We start from the raw sequence: 22972 nt of genomic DNA, 5'->3' as shown, positions 1-22972 counted from the left end.
TTAAACATGCAGTGCCTTTGAATGTATGAAAGTTGAAGTGTGTCTGAAAGTCTTTTCCTCATTTTGATTCTGTTCTTGAAAAAACCCATTGTGATCCAGCAAACCACTGAACAACAAGTTCTGAGAATTTGAGGATTCTTCTAGCTTTGAGCTCTGCACACTATTACTATTAACTTGACAGTTTTGAGTTGTAATTGTGAAGCTAGGGCTAAGTATTTTAAAACTTAAATTGTAGGCAACACAAACCTCGACTGGGTCTTTGTTCTGTGGTTTCCTTGGTGTTTTCTTCGGCGTCTTACCCCGTCTGGTGGAAAGAAATAGAGGATGTAAATGATAAACATTTAACATAGCCTACATGTATTGCTAACAAAATATTTCTTCATGAAAAGTAGTGAAAAATGCAGTGAAAGTGATTGACGTCGTGCTTTCACGCCACAAAGTGTCCGCTGCTAAAAATAACACATGTAATAATTAACATTGATAGTGCCCACTGGCACTGAGGCTGAGCATGTGCAGTGGATGGATGCAAGACACTCATCCGTTGCCAAAAGTGTCCGTGCAAAAGGGACACTCAGGAATGGAATGTATTACTAATTTAGGCGAGGACAGAGAGAAATTACAAGACAGTATTTGACAAAAATCTATTGACAGTTTAAACGAACATTTGACTTTGGCTTGTAGGGGGAGTGCCATGTGGTAAGACTAGAGACGCAGAGCATGAGCTTGCGCAATAGCGTTGTTTAACAGGCACTTCAACTTGACATGGATCATCAACCAGACAATTAAAATCAGCCATGTAAATTTAATGCAAAGTTAATTGTGAAAAGTGACACTGGGTAAAATGTCACATAAAAATAGACCAGGGGTGGATTTCACAAAGGTAGTCCTAACTTAGGACTAGTCCTAAGCAATGCTAAGAGATAGGACTGGTCCTAAGTTAGGACCAGTAACTCATCCTAACTTAGGACTGGTCCTATCTCTTAGCATTGCTTAGGACTAGTCCTAAGTTAGGACTACCTTTGTGAAATCCACCCCTGGATACTTTATTAGGCCACATAAAAATAAAAAATTGTTGATCGTCCTATGCCAAATATGAAATCAATAATAAAGAAATCATTACAATCCCTACAAAACAGAGGGTTTGTGTGTTTTTTATGTTTTCAATAGTTTCGTCAAACAAATTTAACTCCTAGATGACATTTTCTGTAAACTTTTTCAAACAACTAAGCACAGTGTAGCCCAAGTGAATATTTGAAGAATTGTTCTTGCTTTGCCAACATGAATAAAAACCTTCTTTAAACATCTTTTCAAACCTGTACATTTTGAAAAAAATATCAGCTGAAAAATCTGGGCAGTAAAAGAGATATCCAGCCATGGGGAAAAAAAGAGAACACAATGTCAGACTATGACCTCAGCACCAGTCCTTGACACTTCTGCACAACATTTCTGCCACACCTAGTTTCCTGTTTTTTCAACCATTTTTTTCCCCCAAAAAATGGGGTGGGGGGGGGGGGTTTGAACGGTCGGGCGGGGACGATCAACAACTGTTTTTTTTATGTGGCCTAATTCAGAATTGTAAAAAATTCCAAACAAGTTGGAAAAAAAGAAGAAGTAAAATGACAAAAATCTTAACTCCACTCAATCAATCACACACAGCCACAGTCGACACAATCCACCACTCACAAAAAAACACTGTCATTCTGACCATGTATGAACACTCATGCCTCACTTCACACTCACAAACAAAACATTTGAAAAGGATAACCCCAAAAACCCCGACACAATTTAAACTTTTAAGTTTTGATTGGTAAGCAAAGTAACTGAACTGAATAATAAATAGTGGGAAAACGGCCCAAATTAATAAATTCCACTATCATTGACCACCGACACCACAACACAATCCACGTGACAATGGGAAAAGTGGAAATGTTTCCGTGAAACTACGAATTATATTTGACACCTGTCTTTTTTGAAGAAATTATTGAACGTAACTCAACAAAAGGGGAAAAAAAGCATTATGAATGTATATTGAGTAGGATGGGGAAAGCTTTAAGTGTACAGTACACATGAAACTTCAGTTCTGGCTGGCTACGGTCGCAAAACTTTCACCCATCAACGCTGATTTGAAAAACATATAGCGTTAAAAAGGCCCTAAATATGAGACCCTATATAAGGCTCACAAGGGAGCCTTATGTAGTTTCTAGAAGTAAGTAAAATAATATCTAATTTACTTCAATGATTGAGATATCCCTTTTTGTAAAAATGAGTGTAAAACTAAGTGTTAGTCTTTAGTGGTGGCGTCATTATCCATGGGGGGGGGGGGGTTGGTGAGCTTTGAAAAATCTCACGCATAGCTGGCCTCTGGACTTTGGCATCTCTGCTGTAGGAAGGCGCCACTTTTTCATTCGACGATATAAAATATCTTTTTGTAAAAATTATTGAAAAAAGTGGTGGCACCATGCGGAAAAGTATCCGGAAAACTTTCCATATAGGCAGGCCTATGGCGCCACCACTTTTTCACTCATAAAAAAAAAAAGGAATAATAAATATCTCATTGAATCATTGAGGTTAAATTAGATACTATATTCTTTCATATTGAATGAAAAAGTGGTGGCTATACGGAAACTTTTCCTGTTTTCCTGACAATTGTTCATGTTGAGTTGACCACTTTTTCAGTTCACACACATTTGAACAACATGACAATCAACAATCAACAACATGGATGGAGAACACGCATGCATCTAATTCTAAAATTAAGTTCTGTTTTCAAAAAGAATACTCCAAAACCTCGACAGTCGACATCAACTCACTGACTTCCCCAAAACAAAAATCTAGATATATGTTATACTAACTAGTCATTTATTATATTTACGGGGTATTTTTCAGTGGACAATGGACTGCAGTGTAGTATGGTTGCATGCATACAGGAAGAGGAAGGAAGGAAATTTATGAGACGACGTCCATTGACGTCAGACGTTCCTTCAACACGTCGACCCCGACCAATAATTTTTAATACTATTTGAAGTTTAACCGTGGTTTCACTGAATAAAAGTCTGATTATTTCAGGCATGTTTCAAATATCTCAATACTCACGTTGGTTTCATGATAAGTTATTGCAGTCAATTTCTCAAAATGGTTGTAAATCTTGCTTTTAAAACGGCTTCTCTTCTTACAAAGTTGTGGTCCAGTTTACAATTTTGGTGTGCGTGTTGATCGTTCGAATTTCCAGCGCACATTGACTGACCGAATCCGATTGACCAATCAAATCACTTCTTTACTGCCCTTTCCTTGAGCGGACTACTGAGGGCGCGCTTTTGTTTCCGGTTGCACTTTACTACTACTCTAAAAAATAAACATGGGACTTGCAGTGCCTTAGAAAAAAAAGTCTTAAATGTTATTCAAGAAATCTAAACATATAATTCAAATCTCTCAGCCGAAAAAAAAAAAAAAAAAATTGTTCAGGCCATTAAACTCCAGATTTCTTTTCAATTTTTGGCATGCCAGACATTTGAATTTTTTGCTGAATGAAATTATTGCCAAAATTTTCATGAGGCGCTCCTCCCAGCTAAAAAAAAGAGAAAGTATATGGGCCTACTGTACACCACAATAGTACAAGAGTTTAATGAATTTACTCCCATTTTTTTCTAAGTAGAGCCAAAGGTTAGAGATAGTACTTCTGGGGTGTGTCCGATTTTCGCAAAAAGATTTTTTGGGGACTTTTACTAGATTGATCATACGATGCACACAATTACGCAATATTCAATTTTTTTTTTATGCGGACAAACATTATTGATATAAAACATAAATAAATTTCAGTTTTAAACCAATAAACCATCATTAGCAGACCGCAATTACTCATGAACTTTCTCAAATCTACAAACTGTACGTAACTCACATAGAACTCACTTTTATAATCGGCCAATTGGACCTGGCAATAATAACAAACAAGTACAAGTTAGTAGGCCTACAAAGCATGACACATGAAAACAAACAAATCAAGATGTTAAGAAATATTTTATTAAAATATTCAACAGATATTATTTACACAGGAGTACATTATGTATTTACAAACAAAGACTCAATTACAAATCAACTCTTCAAAACAATGAAAAATAAGCTCTTTCAAATAAGAGTGTTATTCTTATATACAATAAACTTACAATAAATCTCACAATTTTTCGTAACATCATCATGCACTCATTTGTATATTTTAAATGGACCATAAACCCCAAGTCTGGGTGTGTGTGCTAAAGTCTGAATTGAACTGACTTTTGCTACTGATGAAGAAAAGCAAGTTTAAGATCTGGCAGTGGAACTGCCGAAGCTGTCAGTTTTTGTTATATTGTTTTAGTTTCATATCCCATAATAACAGGATTGATTAAGAAGAAAAAAAATGAAGAAAACAAAATTGATGTGGAAGGAAAACCCCAATATTGTGACAAAAGCTCATGCACTCAGGTAGGTAGGGACTGCGAAGCCCTAACACATTAAATCAGCCATAATACATGTAACATTTGGTCCAAGGAAAAAAATTAGTAAAATAATTTTTGAGCACAAGGGCTGAGTGTAATTTGATCACCTTTCTGAATTTTCCAAGAGCAAACAAAGTAGGAAATCAGACTCATTAAAGTATGAGGAATACCATCATGTTTAATGCAAGATCTGGGGTGGAATTCCAAACAGGAGTCCACAGAAGTAAAAAGGCATGGATACAACCACTGAGCCAGCCTATAATCTCCTAATTTATAGCCTTTGAGTAGAAGGGCAACATGGGCAAAACGACCAATTGAGCTCAAATTTCCACAGGTTTGCTATTTTATGCCTATAATGATATACACCAAGCGAGAAGACTGGTCTTTGACAATTACCAATAGTGTCCAGTATCTTTAAGGACATGCTATGAAACTAAAGTTCTGCTCAACATAAAAAGACAAAGATTGCTTGAATGTAAACAAACAAACAAAAACGTTGATGAGCAGATGAGCTAAACCTCCAATGACACCAAATCACAAGGCCCAATTTCCAAAAAACCTGTTAGCACACAATCTTGAAGATTTTGTTTCTGACCAATTCTGCAACGTTCCCTTAACAAAAACAGGTTACCAGCCAACACTTTGCACTGTTGCCACCAGTGCCCCACTCATTTCTTGCTCAGCAAAGAAATTTGCCGAGCAGCATTTTTTTGCTAAAAAGCTTTATGGAAGTGGGCACAGCTGCCTGACCCAAACGTTTTGAGTAAAATTAATTAAAAATTTCATAAAAATCAGTGGATGGAATGAGAGTGGTCTTCAAAAAAAGAAATCATCATAATGACAGAGATTTGATAGGTTTAATCACTCTTGAATTATCTTATCAATGGGAGACTCTTAGACGTTTCTTTTTAACAGTTCTTGCCAGTAAAGCGCGTTCTCAGACCTACATGGCAATACTGAGCATATGTGCGCAAGAAGAGGACATTTATGTTTGCTCCCAGTCCATCAGCGTGTTGTTTTCAAGATCCTCACCATTGTATACAAATGTCTTCACAATATCGCTCCAACATATCTCACCAGTCAAGATTTACCAACCTGGAAGACCTGGCCTTCGCTCTGGTTCAGACAATTCACTCTTGACAGTTCCAAAGGTGCATTCCGCTGCTGGGGATCGTGCTTTTTACGCACATGCTCCGTACCCTTGGAACCGTCTCCCTCATCAAATCCGTTCCGCGGAGTCAATTGCAGTTTTCAAGAAACATCTCTGAACTTTCCTGTTCAATGATTGATTGCTTTAACTGTTTTCCCATTATCAGTGCCATTATTTATTTGCTTATATTGTTTCTTGTAAGGCGCTGTGGTACCTTGTGTAAGAGTGCTATATAAATATCTCATATTATTATTATCTCAAAAGTCTCCGATTGATGAAGGTTTTTGAAAAATCAGTGCTGCTTTTGAAGACAGGTGGGATGGTGTTTTCGATATCCTGCCAGCACCATAAGGGGGAAATTGTTGTTAATTTTCGCTTCAACCAGCCAAGGACTGTGTGTCCCCATCTGGGCTCTTAGCCTGCGCTTTGTAGAAGGGATCTCTCGTTAACATCAAGTCTTGTATCTTCTGGTAAGCCTCACTGTCGGCACGGATTGGATTCCTCTGTAAAGTAGTAATCAAATTGAATTTATTTAGATTTGGATGGAAACCATGTATTTCTTACTGACATCAATAAACTTTATGTACTGGCATCTTTAGGTACAAATTTACTAATAATCTCCTTTCTCGCACATTTTCCACTTTCTTCACGTCGGTTCATGAAATTCCTGATTACTCAACCAGATCCCGTAATAACCTGTTTCTTCCTTTCACCTGCACCCTGTACTCAAGCAACACCCTTCGATTCACTGGTCAACGTCTTTGGAACGCTATCTCTAGCGATTTAAGAACGTCCGTGGGTCGATTTGTGCTCTCATATAAAAGAGTCCTCCTCTCCCACTATGTATCGTAGCTTTTTCTCTACTTACTGTATCTATTTACTTTTGTCGTCTTTAGTTAGCTGGTTTTATATTCTTTGTATTTTGTTGTCAGCATTTTGTAATGTCATTGTTTGTTTGTCTTGTCCTTGTTTCTTCTTTGCCGTTTGTTTGTTTGTTTGTTTGCCTGTATAAAGGCTGTTGTCTACAAGCCTCGACTTCCTCTAATGGCCTCATGCTCTCCCTCCTCTCTTGTACATAGTTAATACCTAGTTATTTATTTATTATTTGCTTTAACATTATATTGTTTTTATACTATTTTATTATGTGCTTTTGATTTTGTAACATTTCTATGTACTGTTTAAAGCCATTATACACTTTCGGTACAGAAAAGAAGAAAAAAAGTTCACAGATTTACAAATAACTTGCAGGGTTTACAGAAGGTAATGGTGAAAGACTTCTCTTGAAATATTATTCCATGAAATGCTTTACTTTTTGAGAAAACATTAAAACAATATCAGTTCTCGATAGCGAGAATTATCGATTTATTTTAAACACATGTCATGACACGGTGAAACGTGCGGAAACAAGAGTGGGTTTTCCCGTTATTTTCTCCCGACTCCGATGACCGATTGAGCCTAAATTTTCACAGGTTTGTTAATTCATATACAAGTTGTGATACACGAAGTGTGGGACTTGGACAATACTGTTTACCGAAAGTGTATAATGGCTTTAACTCTCACAATTTTTATTTTTCTTCAACTGAACAAGAGTATGGAATAAATGTGTTATTGAATTGAATTGAAATTGAATTGAAGAAGTTTCCCTACTCCATGATGTACTCAAAACGTTCACGGGACAGGAAGTTATTGTTACAAGACAAGCACAGTTTTCCCCCCTTATAATTATCCACTTCACAAATGATGACCAGTATATTTTTCTGAACTTGCTTTACGTGATAGTTTTTGCCACCCGAAGCAACTTTTGGAGTGCCTGCAATTTTTAGAAGTCAGTCCGACATAGGCTTAAATATCCTCCTGGACATTCCATTGCTGAGCTTATGCATGCATCAATTAGGATGAGTTTGCTTCACCGACACAAAGAGGGGTTCTCAAAAATGTTAAAAAAATATCACTGCACGAGGCAGGTCACAATTTTTAATATACCAACCCTGGATTGGTAATATTTGTACCACAAATATGGGTATGATCAAATTACTCATTCCCTTCTGTCATAAAGATATTTATTATGACAAAACCGATAGTTATGACAAGATCTTGAGACAAAACGCACTCCAGAAGAACATGGGAAGACAGAGGTCCAACCATTTTAGATGGAGCTTAGAAAGTCAACTTACACCAAGAGAGAGCCTCATCAGTCCTTTTAGTGCAGGGTTTGGAGCAAGGTTTGCTAAGGTGATCTGATACTGTACAGCTAGGAGGATAGACTTCAACCCTGCTTCTCCGATCTCATTTCCTGGTGCACAATACAAACAATAGATATAATAATAACATGCTTGGCAATGGGAGACATTTGGGTGGTCCTTTTTCAAAGTTCTCGCCAGTAGTGCAGATGCTCAAAAAATTGCTATCCAACAAAAAGGGCAAAGTTTAGCAAAAAAAGATTAATCAGCGAAATTACATAAAGTTTGCCGAGCTAAGAAATTCGCTAAGCAGTATATTCTGCTTAACAGCTTTATTAAGTTGGGCATTGAATCAAGTCCTACAACATGCTTTAAAACAGCCACTTCCACTGTTTTAGTTTAAAGGCACTGGGCACCTTTGGTAATTGTCCAAGACCAGTAATCTCACTTGGTGTATCCAAACATATGCATTATAAAACAACAAATCTGTTAAAATTTTGACTCAATTGGTCTTTGAAGTTGCATGAGAATAATGTTATAAAACAACCCTTTTTGCACATTTTTGGGTGTTTTCAGATGCCTAAAAAAGCTCTTTCTTATTATCACTTTTTTTTCTCTCACAATGTTTTATACTATATCAACAGCTCTCTATTGCTCATTACCAAGTAAGATTTTGGATTGCTTACAATTATTTGGAGTAATTACTTATAGTGTCCTGATGACAGACTATTAAGTATACTTACTGGACAAGTTGAGACTGATGATGGATCTATTACCAGGGATCCATAGCTGGCCCTCGATGGACTCCACAGACTCTAATAGAGGGTTGATTGCCTCCACCATATCAGGAGACTGAAAAAAGAAACATATTAACATCATTCAGTACAAAAAACAGGGCAATTGCATCCACAAAGCATTTTGGCCAATTAATCACGGTAACGTCTTTTGGTGGGGCGTAGCCATAGAGCTATATATATTGACTAGAGCGCTAACATCCCGTTATACACGCACTAAGGTTTTGAAGCCGTGTGGGCGCAACCATGTTTATGTACAAACCAATACAAAAGCTAGTGCATCGGGTGTGTATTCAAATAAAGATTTTTCTATTTTGTATGTCTTGAGAAAGAATCAATGCTTGATTTTGTTAAAAACACAAAAAAATTGTTAGAATAACAAGCAACTTAATTTTTTTTATTAGTAACGACTGCTATTGCTTTTTATATTCTTCTCTGATTTGTTGAATTGCCTAATATATAGCTAAAATAAATTCACAGTACACCCTCTGCAGATTAAATGCCAAGTTCCATGTTTTTGGTCATCAAATCAGGAGCCCTTACGGTGCATCATTTCGTAATACTCCCCAACTAAAACATGCATAGTCTGACTTCTAGCTTTTAGTGTGTTTCACACGAAGACATAATTCCCCTATTTCCTCCATCTTTTCTGAATCAAATTATTGCATAACTTTGTTTTTGTCACTTATGGCCTGAGCAGAGTTTCCTTTCCCACTTGAATCAACCCACCTCTGATTCAGGCATGGCTCCGCCTTTCTTGTCCTTCGATGATGTCGTCTTCTTGCCCTTTGTTGTCTTGGTTACGGTTTCAGCTATAAGGGAAGCTAGGGTAAGTATGTGGCAAGGTATCGAGGAAGAAGGGAAGGAAGGAAGGACAGTTGGAAACGAGAAGATATAGAAAGTTTGACTAGATGGAGGAGGTATCGCATGCAGCATCTCAGGTTACTCAATCTCAAGCCTACGCGTCTTCGGGTCTAACGATGGCCATCAGCTGCAACAACAACTGTTCGAAAATGTCGAAGAATAGAACTTCTCAGTGTTCCGACTGGAGCCATTGCAGCTGAAGCCATTGCTGGAACCATTTATTTGGACATGACTCTACCAGGGCTCGTACAAACTGCCAAATTTCCCCTTGCAAATATCAACACTAAAGATAAAAAATCTGTCCATCAGTTTCAGTTTTTCTATTTCTGCAACTGAGTTATTAATTTTGTCAAATGATCTTTAAATATTCACAAGGACTAATAGTTTTTGTTCTCTTTTTTAAAAACTGATTACAAAAACAGAATACAAAATAAATGAATTTTCAGCGGGTATAAGTTATAAACAATCACTGCTTTCTCCTTAGTGTTTTATTTTCATTTGTGTCTCTACTGCAAATTCTCCACAGAAAAATTGCAAATGAAAGTCACCAACAAATGCTTTCAGATAAATCTGACATTGTAGAAGAATCTATCCTTTTCTCAGATGAATAACTATACTTTCTACATTTGAAAACTTCTATAAAAGGCCAGAAAGTGTTTTTGTTTGGCTTTTTACTAACGAGTGAGATATAACAGTTCAGCTGATAAGCATATATACAATTGAGAAAATCCCAAAGAAAAAAGGCTCAAGTCCTTAAAAATTAAAGTGACTTTTGACAGTCAATGCAGAATGATTTTGCAACAAGACAAAAATGAAAAAATGGCGGTGCTAGCAGTGCTACAGCTAATCTGTGACAGTGAGCTAGAATCTATAGCGTTCTATCTATGGGAAATGACGAAATACACCTCTATGCATGCATGCAATACTCTCAGACAAAGAAATGAAGACAAGTTACAGATGAAAGAAATGATAGTACAGACTAAAGCAAAATACAGTAGTTCACATGCAAGGATATCACACTGATCACAGTCCAAACACATGCCAAAAACCAAGTTTCATAAAGCAGTTAACAGAAATGTATGCTAAATCAGAAGTTCAGAACAAGTATGATAGACCACACTAGTAGGTTAGTAACCTCTGTGTACTAAGCAACAATTTTCTGTACTTAGCAAAAAATCTGTGCTTATACGGCTCCATCAAATTTGGTTTCTCATATCACAACTTTGATATGATGGACATGGGTTAGAACTTAGATCTGCAAATTTGTTTTTGTTGTTGTGGATGAGGATTTAAAAAGAACATGAAATTTAAAGATGTGTGACAAATATGTGCAAACAGTGTATGTGCACGTGTTGATGAATATATCTTCATGGAAACAAGTGCTCTCTTGACAGAAAAAAATGCATCACAAAAAAATGTCACTTTTAAAGTCCTTTAGAAACAGGGCCCAATAATGGCTCTTGGCATTCTGCAATTATGTCCCATGGAATTATGTGATTTCAGTGCTTGGTAATTGCAGAACTTTGCGGTAAGCAGAGCCATGAAATCGGACCCTGCTTGATACTTTTCAATAAGATAGTTTATTTATTGTCTTTTTTTATTTACCATGCAGAGTTTTTTGTTTAATTCATCCAATTTTGTCACACAAATTTTGGGAAATCTATTCGCATCAAAAGGTACATAATATGTAGTTATATTAGAAATAACATCATGCAAAAACCACAAAATTCATGCAAATTCATGCAAAAGTCAGACGTAGAAAATATTAAATAGTTATTTCCCTTAATGTGGGGGTTGACTTTTTGCCAATGAAGCTCAATGAATAGTCTTGATTGACAATATTCATTATGTTGACCTTATAGTCGCTATTATCGCAATACGAATTACTTGAGAATAGATAAAATTATCAGATGTATACATGTAGCAGTCCTGGAATTACACACAGACCCAATGAGGCCATTGCCTCCATTGCCCCTGGTGTTGGCCTTGGTGCCCCTTTTAAAGTTTCCCATTGACTTAAGAATTTTCCATTGGTAGTGCCTTTTGCAAAATGAAAATGGCCTTGCCCTTTCAAAGATGAAATTCCAGGGCTGGCAAAGACTTGTAAAGTCCCACCGAGCTATTGGATGTTGCGCCCTCTATTGATGACTAATAAAAAAAACTAGCGACGCCAATCAAGACTACACAGCAAATGACTTTCAATGTGGCAAAAGATTTGTCACTAAAAATGGATGAAGGATCTTTGCTGAAAGAGCAACAAATGTATGAAGAATTCACAGCAATCACTTCAATAATGAAACAATGAGGTAATGTGTAAATGATTTCAAACAATGGTTGCGAGGAACAAAATGCAGGTAGATGGAAATAAATGGAATTGGTCCTCATTCTTTGCTGGCCCAACTGTGGCCAAAGCTCCTGTTTTAGTAAAGATTTTGCTGAGATCGTACATGAGGGATATTTAGTTCATAAAGTGAAAATGAGCAGTAAAAGTTTTATGAACAGACTGTAGTGAGGTAATACAAGTAAATAAGGGTAACTGGAAAAATTGTTCAAAAGGAATGGAGAAAGATTCTCAAGTAATATACAAGAAAGATTGTGTATAAACCCTAACCTTACAAAATGAGTTATTGGTCTTTGATGCTACAACACGTACTCCAAGTATGTAGCAACGTTTAAAGTTAATTTTTTATGTGCCCTTCAAGGCAAATTTTAAGGCCTTCAAATGTTTTCCAAAATGTGCTGTGTTTTGATTGCACTGTGAGGGCACTGCATGTTTGAGCTTGCAAACATATGTACCTTGTTTGGTAGAAATGGCGCTGTATAAGACTTTGATATTACTATTATTATTATTGGTAAGCCCAAGTTAATGGATTTTGCCAAGCAGTTAGTTTATCCCACTATTAAGTAAGATACTCAAGAGTTAACTTTTTGCATATACGTTGGAGTTTTTGTTCAGTGAACTTCAAATTCCATTGAATCATTTTGTAGGATTAGTTTCAAGAGGGAAAAAAGGAAAGAGATGTCAATGATGTACAATAAATATTTGGAAAAAGATTGATGCATAATTGTGATGAAAGTTGATCTTCACAGAGTGTATTTTGGTCTAACTAAATGGATATGGGTATGCAATATGAAATCACAGCATATCTGATGATAAAATGAAGGCCTGGAAACTTATAATGGAAACCACTTCCCGTGAAAGCTTTCATAGAGCTCAATCCCATTATTGTTTTTAACGTAATGCTTAGCAAAAACTGGTAACCTATCAATATTGTGTACACTATATGTTGTTTGTGCGTTGCTTTGTGCAAATCTTAAAAGTTTTTGCTCAGCATGGGCCAAATTTATGGCTCTACTTAATGTAAGCAAAGAACAGGGGCTGATTTCATAGCACTGCTTAATGATAAGCACATTTTTGTGCCAACTATAGCAGACAAATTTGCTTTTAAGCGTAAGCATAATTTCACAGGTTGGCAAGACAGTTAGGCGGCGAGCTAGTGCGTTCACCAGGAAATTACACTGTTATACAGCATTCATTTTCTTTCAGTGAGCACAGGGAGGTTAGCATTTCTTTTGGCGTGCTTATACGATTATGAAAAGGAAGTTACACAGTAAGCACAAAATTGGCCATTGATAAGAGAACTCTGTTGTTTGGAATTGCTTTCCTAAACCTGCACATTTCGGGAGTGGAATTCCAGGCCATGGATGTATACTGAATACTCGGACTATGGTGTGAACTCTACTGAAAAATCCAGTCCCTAGAATGTCATGCAATGGAAGAATAAGATTATAACAGGAAAAATACAGTTGGTATATCAACCTCTGGAGCTATGCCGGGATGCATCTGTCATGTTTGAATGAGGGAAGAATTAGCAGTATAAAAAAAAGGAGGGAAATGAAAAGAGGGGAAAAAAGCAAAATAAATTAGTCATTTTAATCAAGCAAAAAATGAACTTATGTAATTGTTGGTTAGTGCAGTGTGTTGAGCTTTTAATGGTCTTGGTTATTTTTGAGGAGTTTGTTTTGGTACACATGGGTGGATTTTGTTTGATTGGGTTTTGGAGCGACTAATTTTAATGATAAATGATTGTTAAATGTGCCATCTGATTTCATTAGTTTTTTTTTAGTAAAATAGGCCTAAATGTTGCCACAAAGTTATAATTGAACGATAATTAGTGTATTTTTCTTCTGGTTGTCAATAAATGATTGGTCAACCACACTTTGAAATAAATAGTGCGCTGGTTTGGTTGACAAGGGTATCAAATAGTTAAAGCTGAACTGCCTTTGTTATTTATAACAAAATAAATGGATAACAAATATTAGAAGGCCACTGGCCCAAAAATTCATGCAATTATTAATAATGTTTTATTTTGTTAACTCCAGGACGGAAAAACGTTCCGATCAGGAAGTGAAGGGAAGATTAAAAAAAGACAGAGCTGTATTTTAGGCTGCATACTTATTGCGACAGTGACAGAAGAACGACTTCCACCTGTAGAAAAGGTCAAAGGTCAACAGGATAATAATTGTCTAGTTCCAATGTTTACCCACAGGAGTTTTAAAATAAGATTCAAACAAAACTTGAACTTGAAAAATCTAAATCTGTATGTTAACTGTACTCTCTTAATAATTTGCATACAGTTTTTGAAAACAAAGTTCAAATAAAGTTATTTATTTCTACACTTACTGAATGACAATATTTGGGGGGAAATGTGCACATTATTGCAGTGTTTGTGCTTTGTGCGGTTCACGTGAAATCAGTTTGTGAATTGGTGCAATGCATTAGCTGGAATTACACATACTCAATGCCAAAGCAAGCAAAATGAAATCACCCTGGTGAGTTATAATTGAAAGCACAGACGGGATGATACATGTCTCAATGCCAGGCCCAATGGATTGATACTGCCCTCTAAGCGAGGCCCAAAGGATTAATATTGCCCTCTAAGCGGGGCCCAATGGATTGATTGCCCAAGCAAGGCACAATGGATTATCTGCCCTCTACCGCAATGCAAGGACCAATGGATTGATACTGCCCTCTAAGCGAGGCCCAAAGGATTGAAATTGCCCTCTTAGCGGGGGCCAATGGATTGATTGCCCAAGCAAGGCACAATGGATTATCTGCCCTCTACCGCAATGCCAGGACCAATGGAGTGATACTGCCCTCTAAGCGAGGCCCAATGGATTAATACTGCTCTCTAAGCGGGGTCCAATGGATTTCAACTAATGCCTTAATGCCAAGCCTGCGTAGATTGACAGTGCCCTCTATCCAATGCCAAGCCAAAGTGGTTGATACTGCTGCCTCTAATGCCAATCAATTAATGCCAGGCATAATGGAATAATACTGCCCTCTATACTTCGCTATCAGGCCTTATTGATTGATAATGCCCTCTGCTTGGACATGCCAAGTGATGATAAGTTTACAGCATGGTTAATGTTTGACTGCTATTCAAGTATTGAGTGATCACAAACTGATGCAATGTTTGTACTTAATGGTGTTGGTGAAAGTTTGGTGAACTCTGGGGCAATTCAACCCCTCTGCTCCCACACACTTGACGCCCATGATCATAATCACCAATTGTATTATCTATTTGTTAAAGTAAGTTTAAATGTCAGAGCATTTCTCATATTCGCGCAGTGATGAGAAGTGAGACATAGAAAACATGTATTTTTGTGAGCCCTGTGGCCGATTTAACGAAGCGCTAGGATTAATCCTATCTAGAGAGTTAGAAAGAGTAAGATGGGTTCAATGCGTCCTAATGTCTATGGTTACAGAACTAAACTCGTCCTAGGTCCTAAGATTAACCCCAAGTTATAGGAAGAGTTTGGTGAAATCAATGGCAAGAGTTTTGAGAAGCAAAAGTACCTGTCTTTCTTTTGGGTAAAAAATTCTAAACTTAGGCCTAAGAAAATCACGTTATCATATCGGGAAATGTTTAAACATGGTGTGCGTATGTACAAACTTAAATGTTTAAAGTGTAAACTAAATGACAAAAAAAGTGTACGAAGGCATCCACCTCAGGGAAATATCTAAAATTTGAAATGTTCTGTGATTGAATTGAGAACGCACAGCGAGACCAAACGCCGACGAGCAATGGACTAGACATTGAGCCATGTACTATCCCTAAACATAGAAGAAATATTTAGTGCATTTACCAGCCATCACGGCCTTAGCCCCTGTTGGATTAGAAAGACAGTGAGAAATAACATAAGAATGAAAAATAGCAGCACAAGCTCAGAGTCGAAAAACTCTTTGCAATTTGGTTGTACCCTTACACCCTGACTGATACTCAGTATTTTCCTGAGTGTTGCGGAAAACAATCTGCAGGCAAATCACTCAGGTTGGATTCGAACCCCTATCCTTTGCATCGCTAGAGCAGATGTATGACCACTAGATCAAAGAGCTAGCCTGGTCCAATAAAAATGGTAAAGGGTGTAAGGGTAAAAACCAAACTATATTCTTTATCCCGATCCAAAAATTTATGGGAGTCAAAAATTTGGCTCCCATAAATGGCCGACCATGTTAGTCGACGAGGTAAAATGAAAACCATGCATTTTCGAGGCATGTTTGTGTGGATCATTGTATTCTACTTTTACAACACCTTTCTACCCATATGCATCTTATAACAAACGCTTACAAAGTTTAACAAACGCTTTTCAAAGACCAACTCGACCGATCCAAGGCAACTTGTTCCTTTAAAGGCAGTGGACACTATTGGTAATTACTCAAAGTAATTATCACCATAAAACCTTACTTGCTAACGAGTATGGGGAGAGGTTGATGGTATAAAACATTGTGGGAAACGGCTCCCTCTGAAGTGACGTAGTTTTCGAGAAAGAAGTAATTTTCCACGAATTTGATATCGAGACCTCAAGTTTAGAACTTGAGGTCTCGAAATCAAGCATCAGAAAGCACATATCTTCATGTTACAATGGTGTTTTTTCTTTCATTATTATCTCGCAAATTCGACGACCGATTTAGCTCAAATTTTCACAGGTTTATTTTATGCAAATGTTGAGATACACCAAGAGAGAAGACTTGTGATTGACAATTACCAATAGTGTCCACTGTCTTTAAGCATACACGTGGGATTAATAAGGCAAAAACCCTTGTCTACCACAAAAGTTAATCAATAGAACAAACATCTACAGTGTGAAGACCTAAACTAAATGTCTAAGTGTGGACGCTATGTGCTATTTTCATAAATTGGCTTAAACTTTTCTACATAAAGCAAGTTTTAAAATTAGATGACAAAGCATATGACCGAGTCAAAGATGGCTTGGAGCGAATCTGCTTATTTTTAGTTGAAAAATGCTTTCTGAATGTTTGCATTGATTCTTCCTGCACATGCTTCAAGTGGGTGACATTTTTTGTTTAATGATTCACAATGAAGCAAACTGTTCAAAATATTATTTTGAAAACATTTATTTTCGATAAACATATTGAATCTCCCCCTCCTCGTTGAAGTGGTTTGAACAATTAGACTGGTTTCAATTTGAACTATTATATTTGAGGGGACTGGACTGGTGCAAAGATTCAAATTGTGTAATTCATTTGCAGTGGGATTTGCAACGGTGGGAGTATAATTAGGAGAGGTTTTGCATAAGCACCATGAGTAAATTTCGTTTGAGTAGAGTATTCATTCTGGAAAGACCAGGTGGTTGACAACTCAACGTTTCAATCAGTCTGGTCAAAATGTTGAGTTGTCAATTGCTCGGTACCGGTTGTTTTTAGAATCAACACTGCTCAAAAGAAACTTAGACGTGGTGCTATCAAGAACCTCACCTAATAAAAATCAGAAGAAAAAAAGAAAAAAAACTCCATGTTTCCACAGTGCACAGGCTAATCTACTTTTAGCTATAGTTCTATATCACTCAAAAACACCCCCAAATGTCTCACATCAATTAACTATCAAAACTTACTAACTTCACAAGTGGAAAGCAGACCACATTTTGTGACTCTATTGTGCTAACCATACACCTCAAACTTACAATAAAATCTGATTTCAAGTATTTGTAAAACACAAGTCATACTTTACCATTCCTTGTCAGTTTGTCTTTATATTCAAATCATACTGGCTTTGTGCAGTATCAATGTACATTTCATGGTACTGCTTTAAAACACAGAAATCTGTGCTGGAAAACCTCACATTATTCTACGCTAAATAGGCAAGTGCAAAATTCCACAGTGTAAGCAGTGGCATAAAAATTTGGTCTTCCATGTAGCTGCAGGACCAAAAAAGTAAATTTGAAACATCTGTGTAAAAATATTGTGATTGGTCCACGACCAAGTCTCACTTGCCAGTCAAATATCAGGCAACTCTGTACAGACCACTTGCATATAAAGACCTTTTCGCAAATACCCTCTGCGCAAGCACTAACTGTTGAATGAGGTGCACGCTGGTTTAGCTAGACATTAAACTTGCTGGACCAGCATGCACTTCATTCAGGATAAGGCGATAAGGTCAGGAGTGCGTTTTGGCCACCCCAACCAAAAAACATTGGTCATTGGTTGAGTGTTTTTGGCCTGTTCGGTTGAGGCGCGGTGACCACATGCTCTTTAACAATACATTGTGTTTTTGCTAAAACTAATGAACAAGGGTTGGACAATGCTTTGACTATTACCTTTCTTCCATGTATCGGCCTTCTTTGTGCCTCCTTTGCCGTCATCCTTGTCTTTTTTATTGTCCTGGAAATGAAAAGAATGAAAAGATAAAAAAACTGAGATAAAAACACACACCTGTCGATTTCACCAAACTATTCCTAACTTAGGATTAATCTTAGGACTTAGGATGAGTTCAGTTCCGTATCCCTAGATGCAGAACGCATTTAACCCATCCTAAGTTAGGCAGGGTTACTCGTCCTAGCTCGAGATAGGATTAATCCTAAGATGTTGCCGGACAGTTACTTGGGGAGACTTCCTAGGAATGGAAGGGAAGTTTTGTGTTAAAGGCACTGGACACTAATGTATTGGTATTACTCAAAATAATTTTGAGCATAAAAAACTTGGTACAAATTAGAAGACTTCAGGCCTCAAGCCTTTTTTAAGGCATCCGAAGCACACAAATTTGTGCAACGAGGGCATTTTTCCCACTATTCTCTAGCAACTTTGATGCCCAATTGAGTCAAATTGTTTTCACTGATTTGTTATTTTATGCATATGTTGAGTTACATTAAGTGAAAAGACTGGTCTTTGACAATTACCATTAGTGTCCAGGAAGATACACATTCAAATACATTTGAGATCACAAAGAGGTGCATAGAGAGAAGGTAATGATGCAAACGGACAGGGTATCTAGCCATCCTGACAGCAGAAAGGTCACATACACCTACATGGAGTATGCACATTTATTTTGCATTTGCATACTGCATAGCAAAACTAACAATAATCCAGTAATGTTTGCCCTGTTTTTTTCCCAGTTATAAATGAATTGAACCCTTTAAAAAACTGCCGAGCAAACAAGGCTCTTAAAGAACAACGTCTGCAGCTGTATTATTTCATTCCAGAAAAAACCTAAACCCCCCCCCCCCCGAAAAAAACCCATAAAAAAACCCAATCAAAATAACCAGTCCAGTAAAGGTTCTATAAAACAGAATTTCATGGTAAGCAGAGCCATCAAATCTGACCCTGTTTAGTGAGTGATTCCATGGGATTAGGGGCAGAAATCCAAGGGAAGCAGTTACGCCGCGATCTTGTATGGGCCAAGCACTTTTGCTTGATGACGAAATACGCTATGGACTTAAAGGCAGTGGGCACTATTGGTAATTGCTCAACATAATTATAAGAATAAAACCTTACTTGGTAACGAGTAATGGGGAACTGTTAATAGTATAAAACATTCTGAGAAACAGCTCCCTCTAATAACGTAGAAAAAAAAAGTAACTTTCCACACATTTGATTTAGAGACCTCATAATTAGATTTTGAGGTCTAGAAATCAAGCATCTGAAAGCACACAACTTCAAATGACAAGGGTGGTTTTTCTTTCATTACTATACCGCAATTTCGATGACCAATTGAGCTAACATTTTCAACAGGTTTGTTATTTCATGCATATGTAATATGCACAAGTGAGATGACTGGTCTTTTACAATTAACAATAGTGTCCAGTGTCTTTAAATATTTGGCTTCTTGGCACATTTTATAAAGATTCTAACTTTGTTAAAAGAGAGGTTCTCCACAAACATTACAAATTGCTTTGTGTTAATTAACTCCATCACCTTTTGTTCATTAAGTCGTGTACCTTAAAACAAAACGATCGTTAGATTAAAGCAGGGGAAGGGAAGGTAGCAAGCTGTTAACCTTGGCATCATTAAACCTCTCACAACCGAATTATATCTTACATAAACCACTGGTGACCGCCTTGTTTGAACCCTCAAGCATAAGGCACAAATCTCTTACACAACAGAAAGTCTTCTTGTGCAAAGGCCATTTTTGCACTCTAATATTATCTTTGAAGGCAAAGGACACTATTGGTAATTACTCAAAATTATTAGCATAAAACCTTTACTTGGTAACAAGTAATGTGGAGAGGTTGATGGTATAAAACATTGTGAGAAACGGCTCCCTCTGAAATGATGAAGTTTTCGAGAAATAAGTAGTTTTCCACAAATTTGATTTGGAGACATCAGAATTAGATTTTGAGGTCCCGAAATCAAGAATCTGAAAGCACACAACTCCGTGTAACAAGGGTGTTTTTCTTTCATTAATATCATCTTGCAACTTCGACCACCAATTGAGCTCAATGCATATGTTGAGATAAACCAAGTGAGAAGACTGGTCTTTGACAATTACCAATAGTGTCCAGTGTCTTTAAGACATTGATTTTTTTTTTATCAAAGTAGGTAGAACCAATTCATGTAATTATTGACTTCCCTTTCAAATAACAATCAAAGGTCAACCAGTTTTCCAAGTTATTGGTCTTTGTGATCTGAATGTGTTTGTGTACTCAACCTTTTTTTGTACATTATGTACATAACAAAAGGTGGTACTGATAAACAAGAGGGGATAGGAGTGCAGTCCACAAAAGTCGCCTATGGTAAGGAAAGGGTTAAAGTTAAAATATAGGCATTTGTTCGTGCACAAGTTTATGAAATTAATTTTATGCTTAATGTACTTTTACTGGTTATGATTATTGCATGCATCCGAGGGAATCAATGTTTGTAGGGTCAGTACAAATCATGCAACATTAGGGAGTAGTATTAATAACAATAATTATCACAATTGAAAGGTGCTTTGCTTGTCACTGGAGCATTGCTTAGAGACATACAGCCACAGCCATGGAGCCATCTACATGTGTCTGGCGTATGCCATACAAGCACAGCTTCACCGTAAAGCATAATTTCATGTAGCATTAGGTCATTATGTAGCCATGAAGTTTAGCAATGTAATGTATGTTATTTTATTTTGCACATGTTTTCAATGACAGATTTGGTCATCTACTTTCTAACAGCTTCGAGTGTCCTGGTGTTTGATCCTGGAGCTATAAAAAGTATAGTTTCATGGTTGGCACTTCAATATAATAGCTTTTACTTTTAAGGATAGCATAAACTTTTAGTCTCAAAAACTAAGAGGGAGCCTACGGACAGAGCTGGGGGGTGTCTAAAAAGCTCTTGAAATGCAGCATGGCGTCTCATGGACGAGCTGCTAGTGCTGGGATGTATTTCACAAAGAGTTAAGACTAGTCCTAGTTAGGACGAGTTACTTGTCCTACTTAACTTAGGACTAGCTATACGTTTTTGATATCTCTTGGGACTAGTCCTAAGTACAGACTAGTCCCAACTTTTTGTGAAATCGCCCCATGTCTAACTCAAGTTCTTATGGCTACATCATAGGAGTGTTGGTCTGATTCACGGTTATGACATTTAAGTCCAAAGCACGGCACTTATAACCATAATTGCTTCTGTTAGCCCAGGTGTATGGATACTCCCCAGGGTGTTGAGAAAGTTTGAGGAATGTCTAACGATGCCTGATATACAGGGGTTGAAAGCACCTTGATCTAGCTATTTAGTGCTCTGTATACGAACCAAGTATGAACTTATTTGGGCTGCTGGATCTATAGGAACAAAAACTCTTTAAAAAACACAGGGAAGGACAAAAACTAATAAATTGTTCACATTAATGCACAAGATTACACCATTTATGTTATTTTGTATTATTGCTTGACCACACAGCTTTTGACGACTCCACTAAAGCCACATTTTATTACACATGACTGCTGGTGATTGGTTAATACTGCCATCACATGATACACAACACTGCCACCGATTGGTTGGATTTTTTTTACCATAATCGCCACCGTCTTGTTGCCTTTCTTGTCGTCCTCTTTATCATTTTTCTTCTCATGCTTATTATCCTGTTGAGATGTTTCCATAACAAAAGTAAAAACCTTATCAACAGAACAATGCACTAAGAACTTGCTGCCTTTTCAAAATACCTGAAATCAAATTGTTGAATGCAGCTGGGGCTAAAACGGTCACAAAGTTGCTATTAAGTTGTAGTCTTTGGCTCATTGTTGGGAGTTGTTGTATTAAACTCAAAAACAGTAAAGCCCAGCCATCAATTTCACAAAATTCTTCCTAACTTAAGACTAATCTTAGGACTTAGGACGAGTCCCAACCCTGCACTGTAGCATGCAGACCTTAAGATTAATCCTAAGTTAGGACGAGTTACTCGTCCTAACTCGAGATAGACGAGTCCTAACTCTTTGTGAAATTGACGGCAGGTCATAATTCCTGCCAATCCAAAGCACAGGGATGTTTCAGCTGGGAATGTTTTGCAGGAGTTGAGCACATTTCAATTGGTGCAAATTAATATGCAAATTTGTGGCATAAAAATTTGTATCACATTCGCAGGAAGTATGAACTGGGCTTTAGACAAAAAGGAAGACAACCTTACTACAAAAAACCCTAAAATTTCAACGTTTTGTTTTCTTTAATGTGTTCCTATGCAGCCGCTTCCCAATTTATAGATTAAACTTGTAGCTAGCCGATTCCTAGCTATCACACAGTTTGCAGGGTAAATGGCTTTAGACTGGCACCACTGACCAAAGATTTTGACAAAATAGGGCTCAATATCAAGATCTCTAATCACCAAACCCTGTAAGGGAAGTGCTGACAACAAAATTCTGCTTGCTAACCCAGAGTGACTGCTTTGTGAGCAAGCTTGGTAAACAAATTTGTGCGCTTGTATGACACTCAGCATGTGCATGTCAAAATTTAAAAGACTTTAACGCGATCCACTTCAAATAAATGTTTTTACATGGGGTAGAATTTGAACCTGGTGTGCGTTCCACTCGCGCAAACGACTCGCAACTGTTCGCGTAAACGTTGTTTGTCTTTTGAACGATTGGTGCCTAATACGCGATGTCAATATGGCGGCGCCCTGAAATGAAGATGGTGTGCACCATACGTAGTTATTTTTTAAACTTTGTTTTTGCTGTTATAGTCCTCTTTTTGACATCATTACATCAACTAGTTAACTTTGTTATTTCAAATCTGCATTATCATCCACCGAAAAT

The 22972-nt window shown here is 37.2% G+C and overlaps 2 protein-coding genes across 18 annotated transcripts in view; both read right to left on the bottom strand.

Moving 5' to 3' along the window:
• LOC139937147 (kinesin-like protein KIF23) overlaps nucleotides 1-3243 on the bottom strand; it is a 39085-nt gene extending 35842 nt beyond the window's left edge. For both annotated transcript variants that reach the window (XM_071932172.1, XM_071932173.1), the window contains exons 1-2: nucleotides 3094-3243; nucleotides 247-304 (exon numbers count right to left, since the gene is read on the bottom strand). In XM_071932172.1, the coding sequence (XP_071788273.1) occupies nucleotides 247-304; nucleotides 3094-3104 (69 nt within the window). In that variant the 5' untranslated portion in view covers nucleotides 3105-3243. The remainder of the gene's footprint in view (nucleotides 1-246; nucleotides 305-3093) is intronic.
• Nucleotides 3244-4113: 870 nt separating this feature from the next.
• LOC139937145 (leucine-rich repeat-containing protein 71-like) overlaps nucleotides 4114-22972 on the bottom strand; it is a 37023-nt gene continuing 18164 nt past the window's right edge. For 3 of the 16 annotated variants that reach the window (XM_071932155.1, XM_071932161.1, XM_071932163.1), the window contains 8 exons: nucleotides 21740-21808; nucleotides 18080-18143; nucleotides 15611-15631; nucleotides 13281-13304; nucleotides 9326-9408; nucleotides 8546-8654; nucleotides 7797-7915; nucleotides 4114-6125 (listed from right to left, as the gene is read on the bottom strand). In XM_071932155.1, the coding sequence (XP_071788256.1) occupies nucleotides 6000-6125; nucleotides 7797-7915; nucleotides 8546-8654; nucleotides 9326-9408; nucleotides 13281-13304; nucleotides 15611-15631; nucleotides 18080-18143; nucleotides 21740-21808 (615 nt within the window). In that variant the 3' untranslated portion in view covers nucleotides 4114-5999. Of the gene's footprint in view, nucleotides 6126-7796; nucleotides 7916-8545; nucleotides 8655-9325; nucleotides 9421-13280; nucleotides 13305-13916; nucleotides 13950-15610; nucleotides 15632-18079; nucleotides 18144-21739; nucleotides 21809-22972 lie in introns of all 16 variants that reach the window. The other 13 variants (XM_071932157.1, XM_071932159.1, XM_071932156.1 and 10 more) reach the window with 13 other exon arrangements.

This window comes from Asterias amurensis, chromosome 5 (assembly GCF_032118995.1).
Source record: "Asterias amurensis chromosome 5, ASM3211899v1".
In the NCBI taxonomy this organism is placed as follows: Eukaryota; Metazoa; Echinodermata; class Asteroidea; order Forcipulatida; family Asteriidae; genus Asterias; species Asterias amurensis.
The sequence above is the reverse complement of the archived record's forward strand: the minus strand, read 5'-3'. Positions and strand labels throughout refer to the sequence as shown.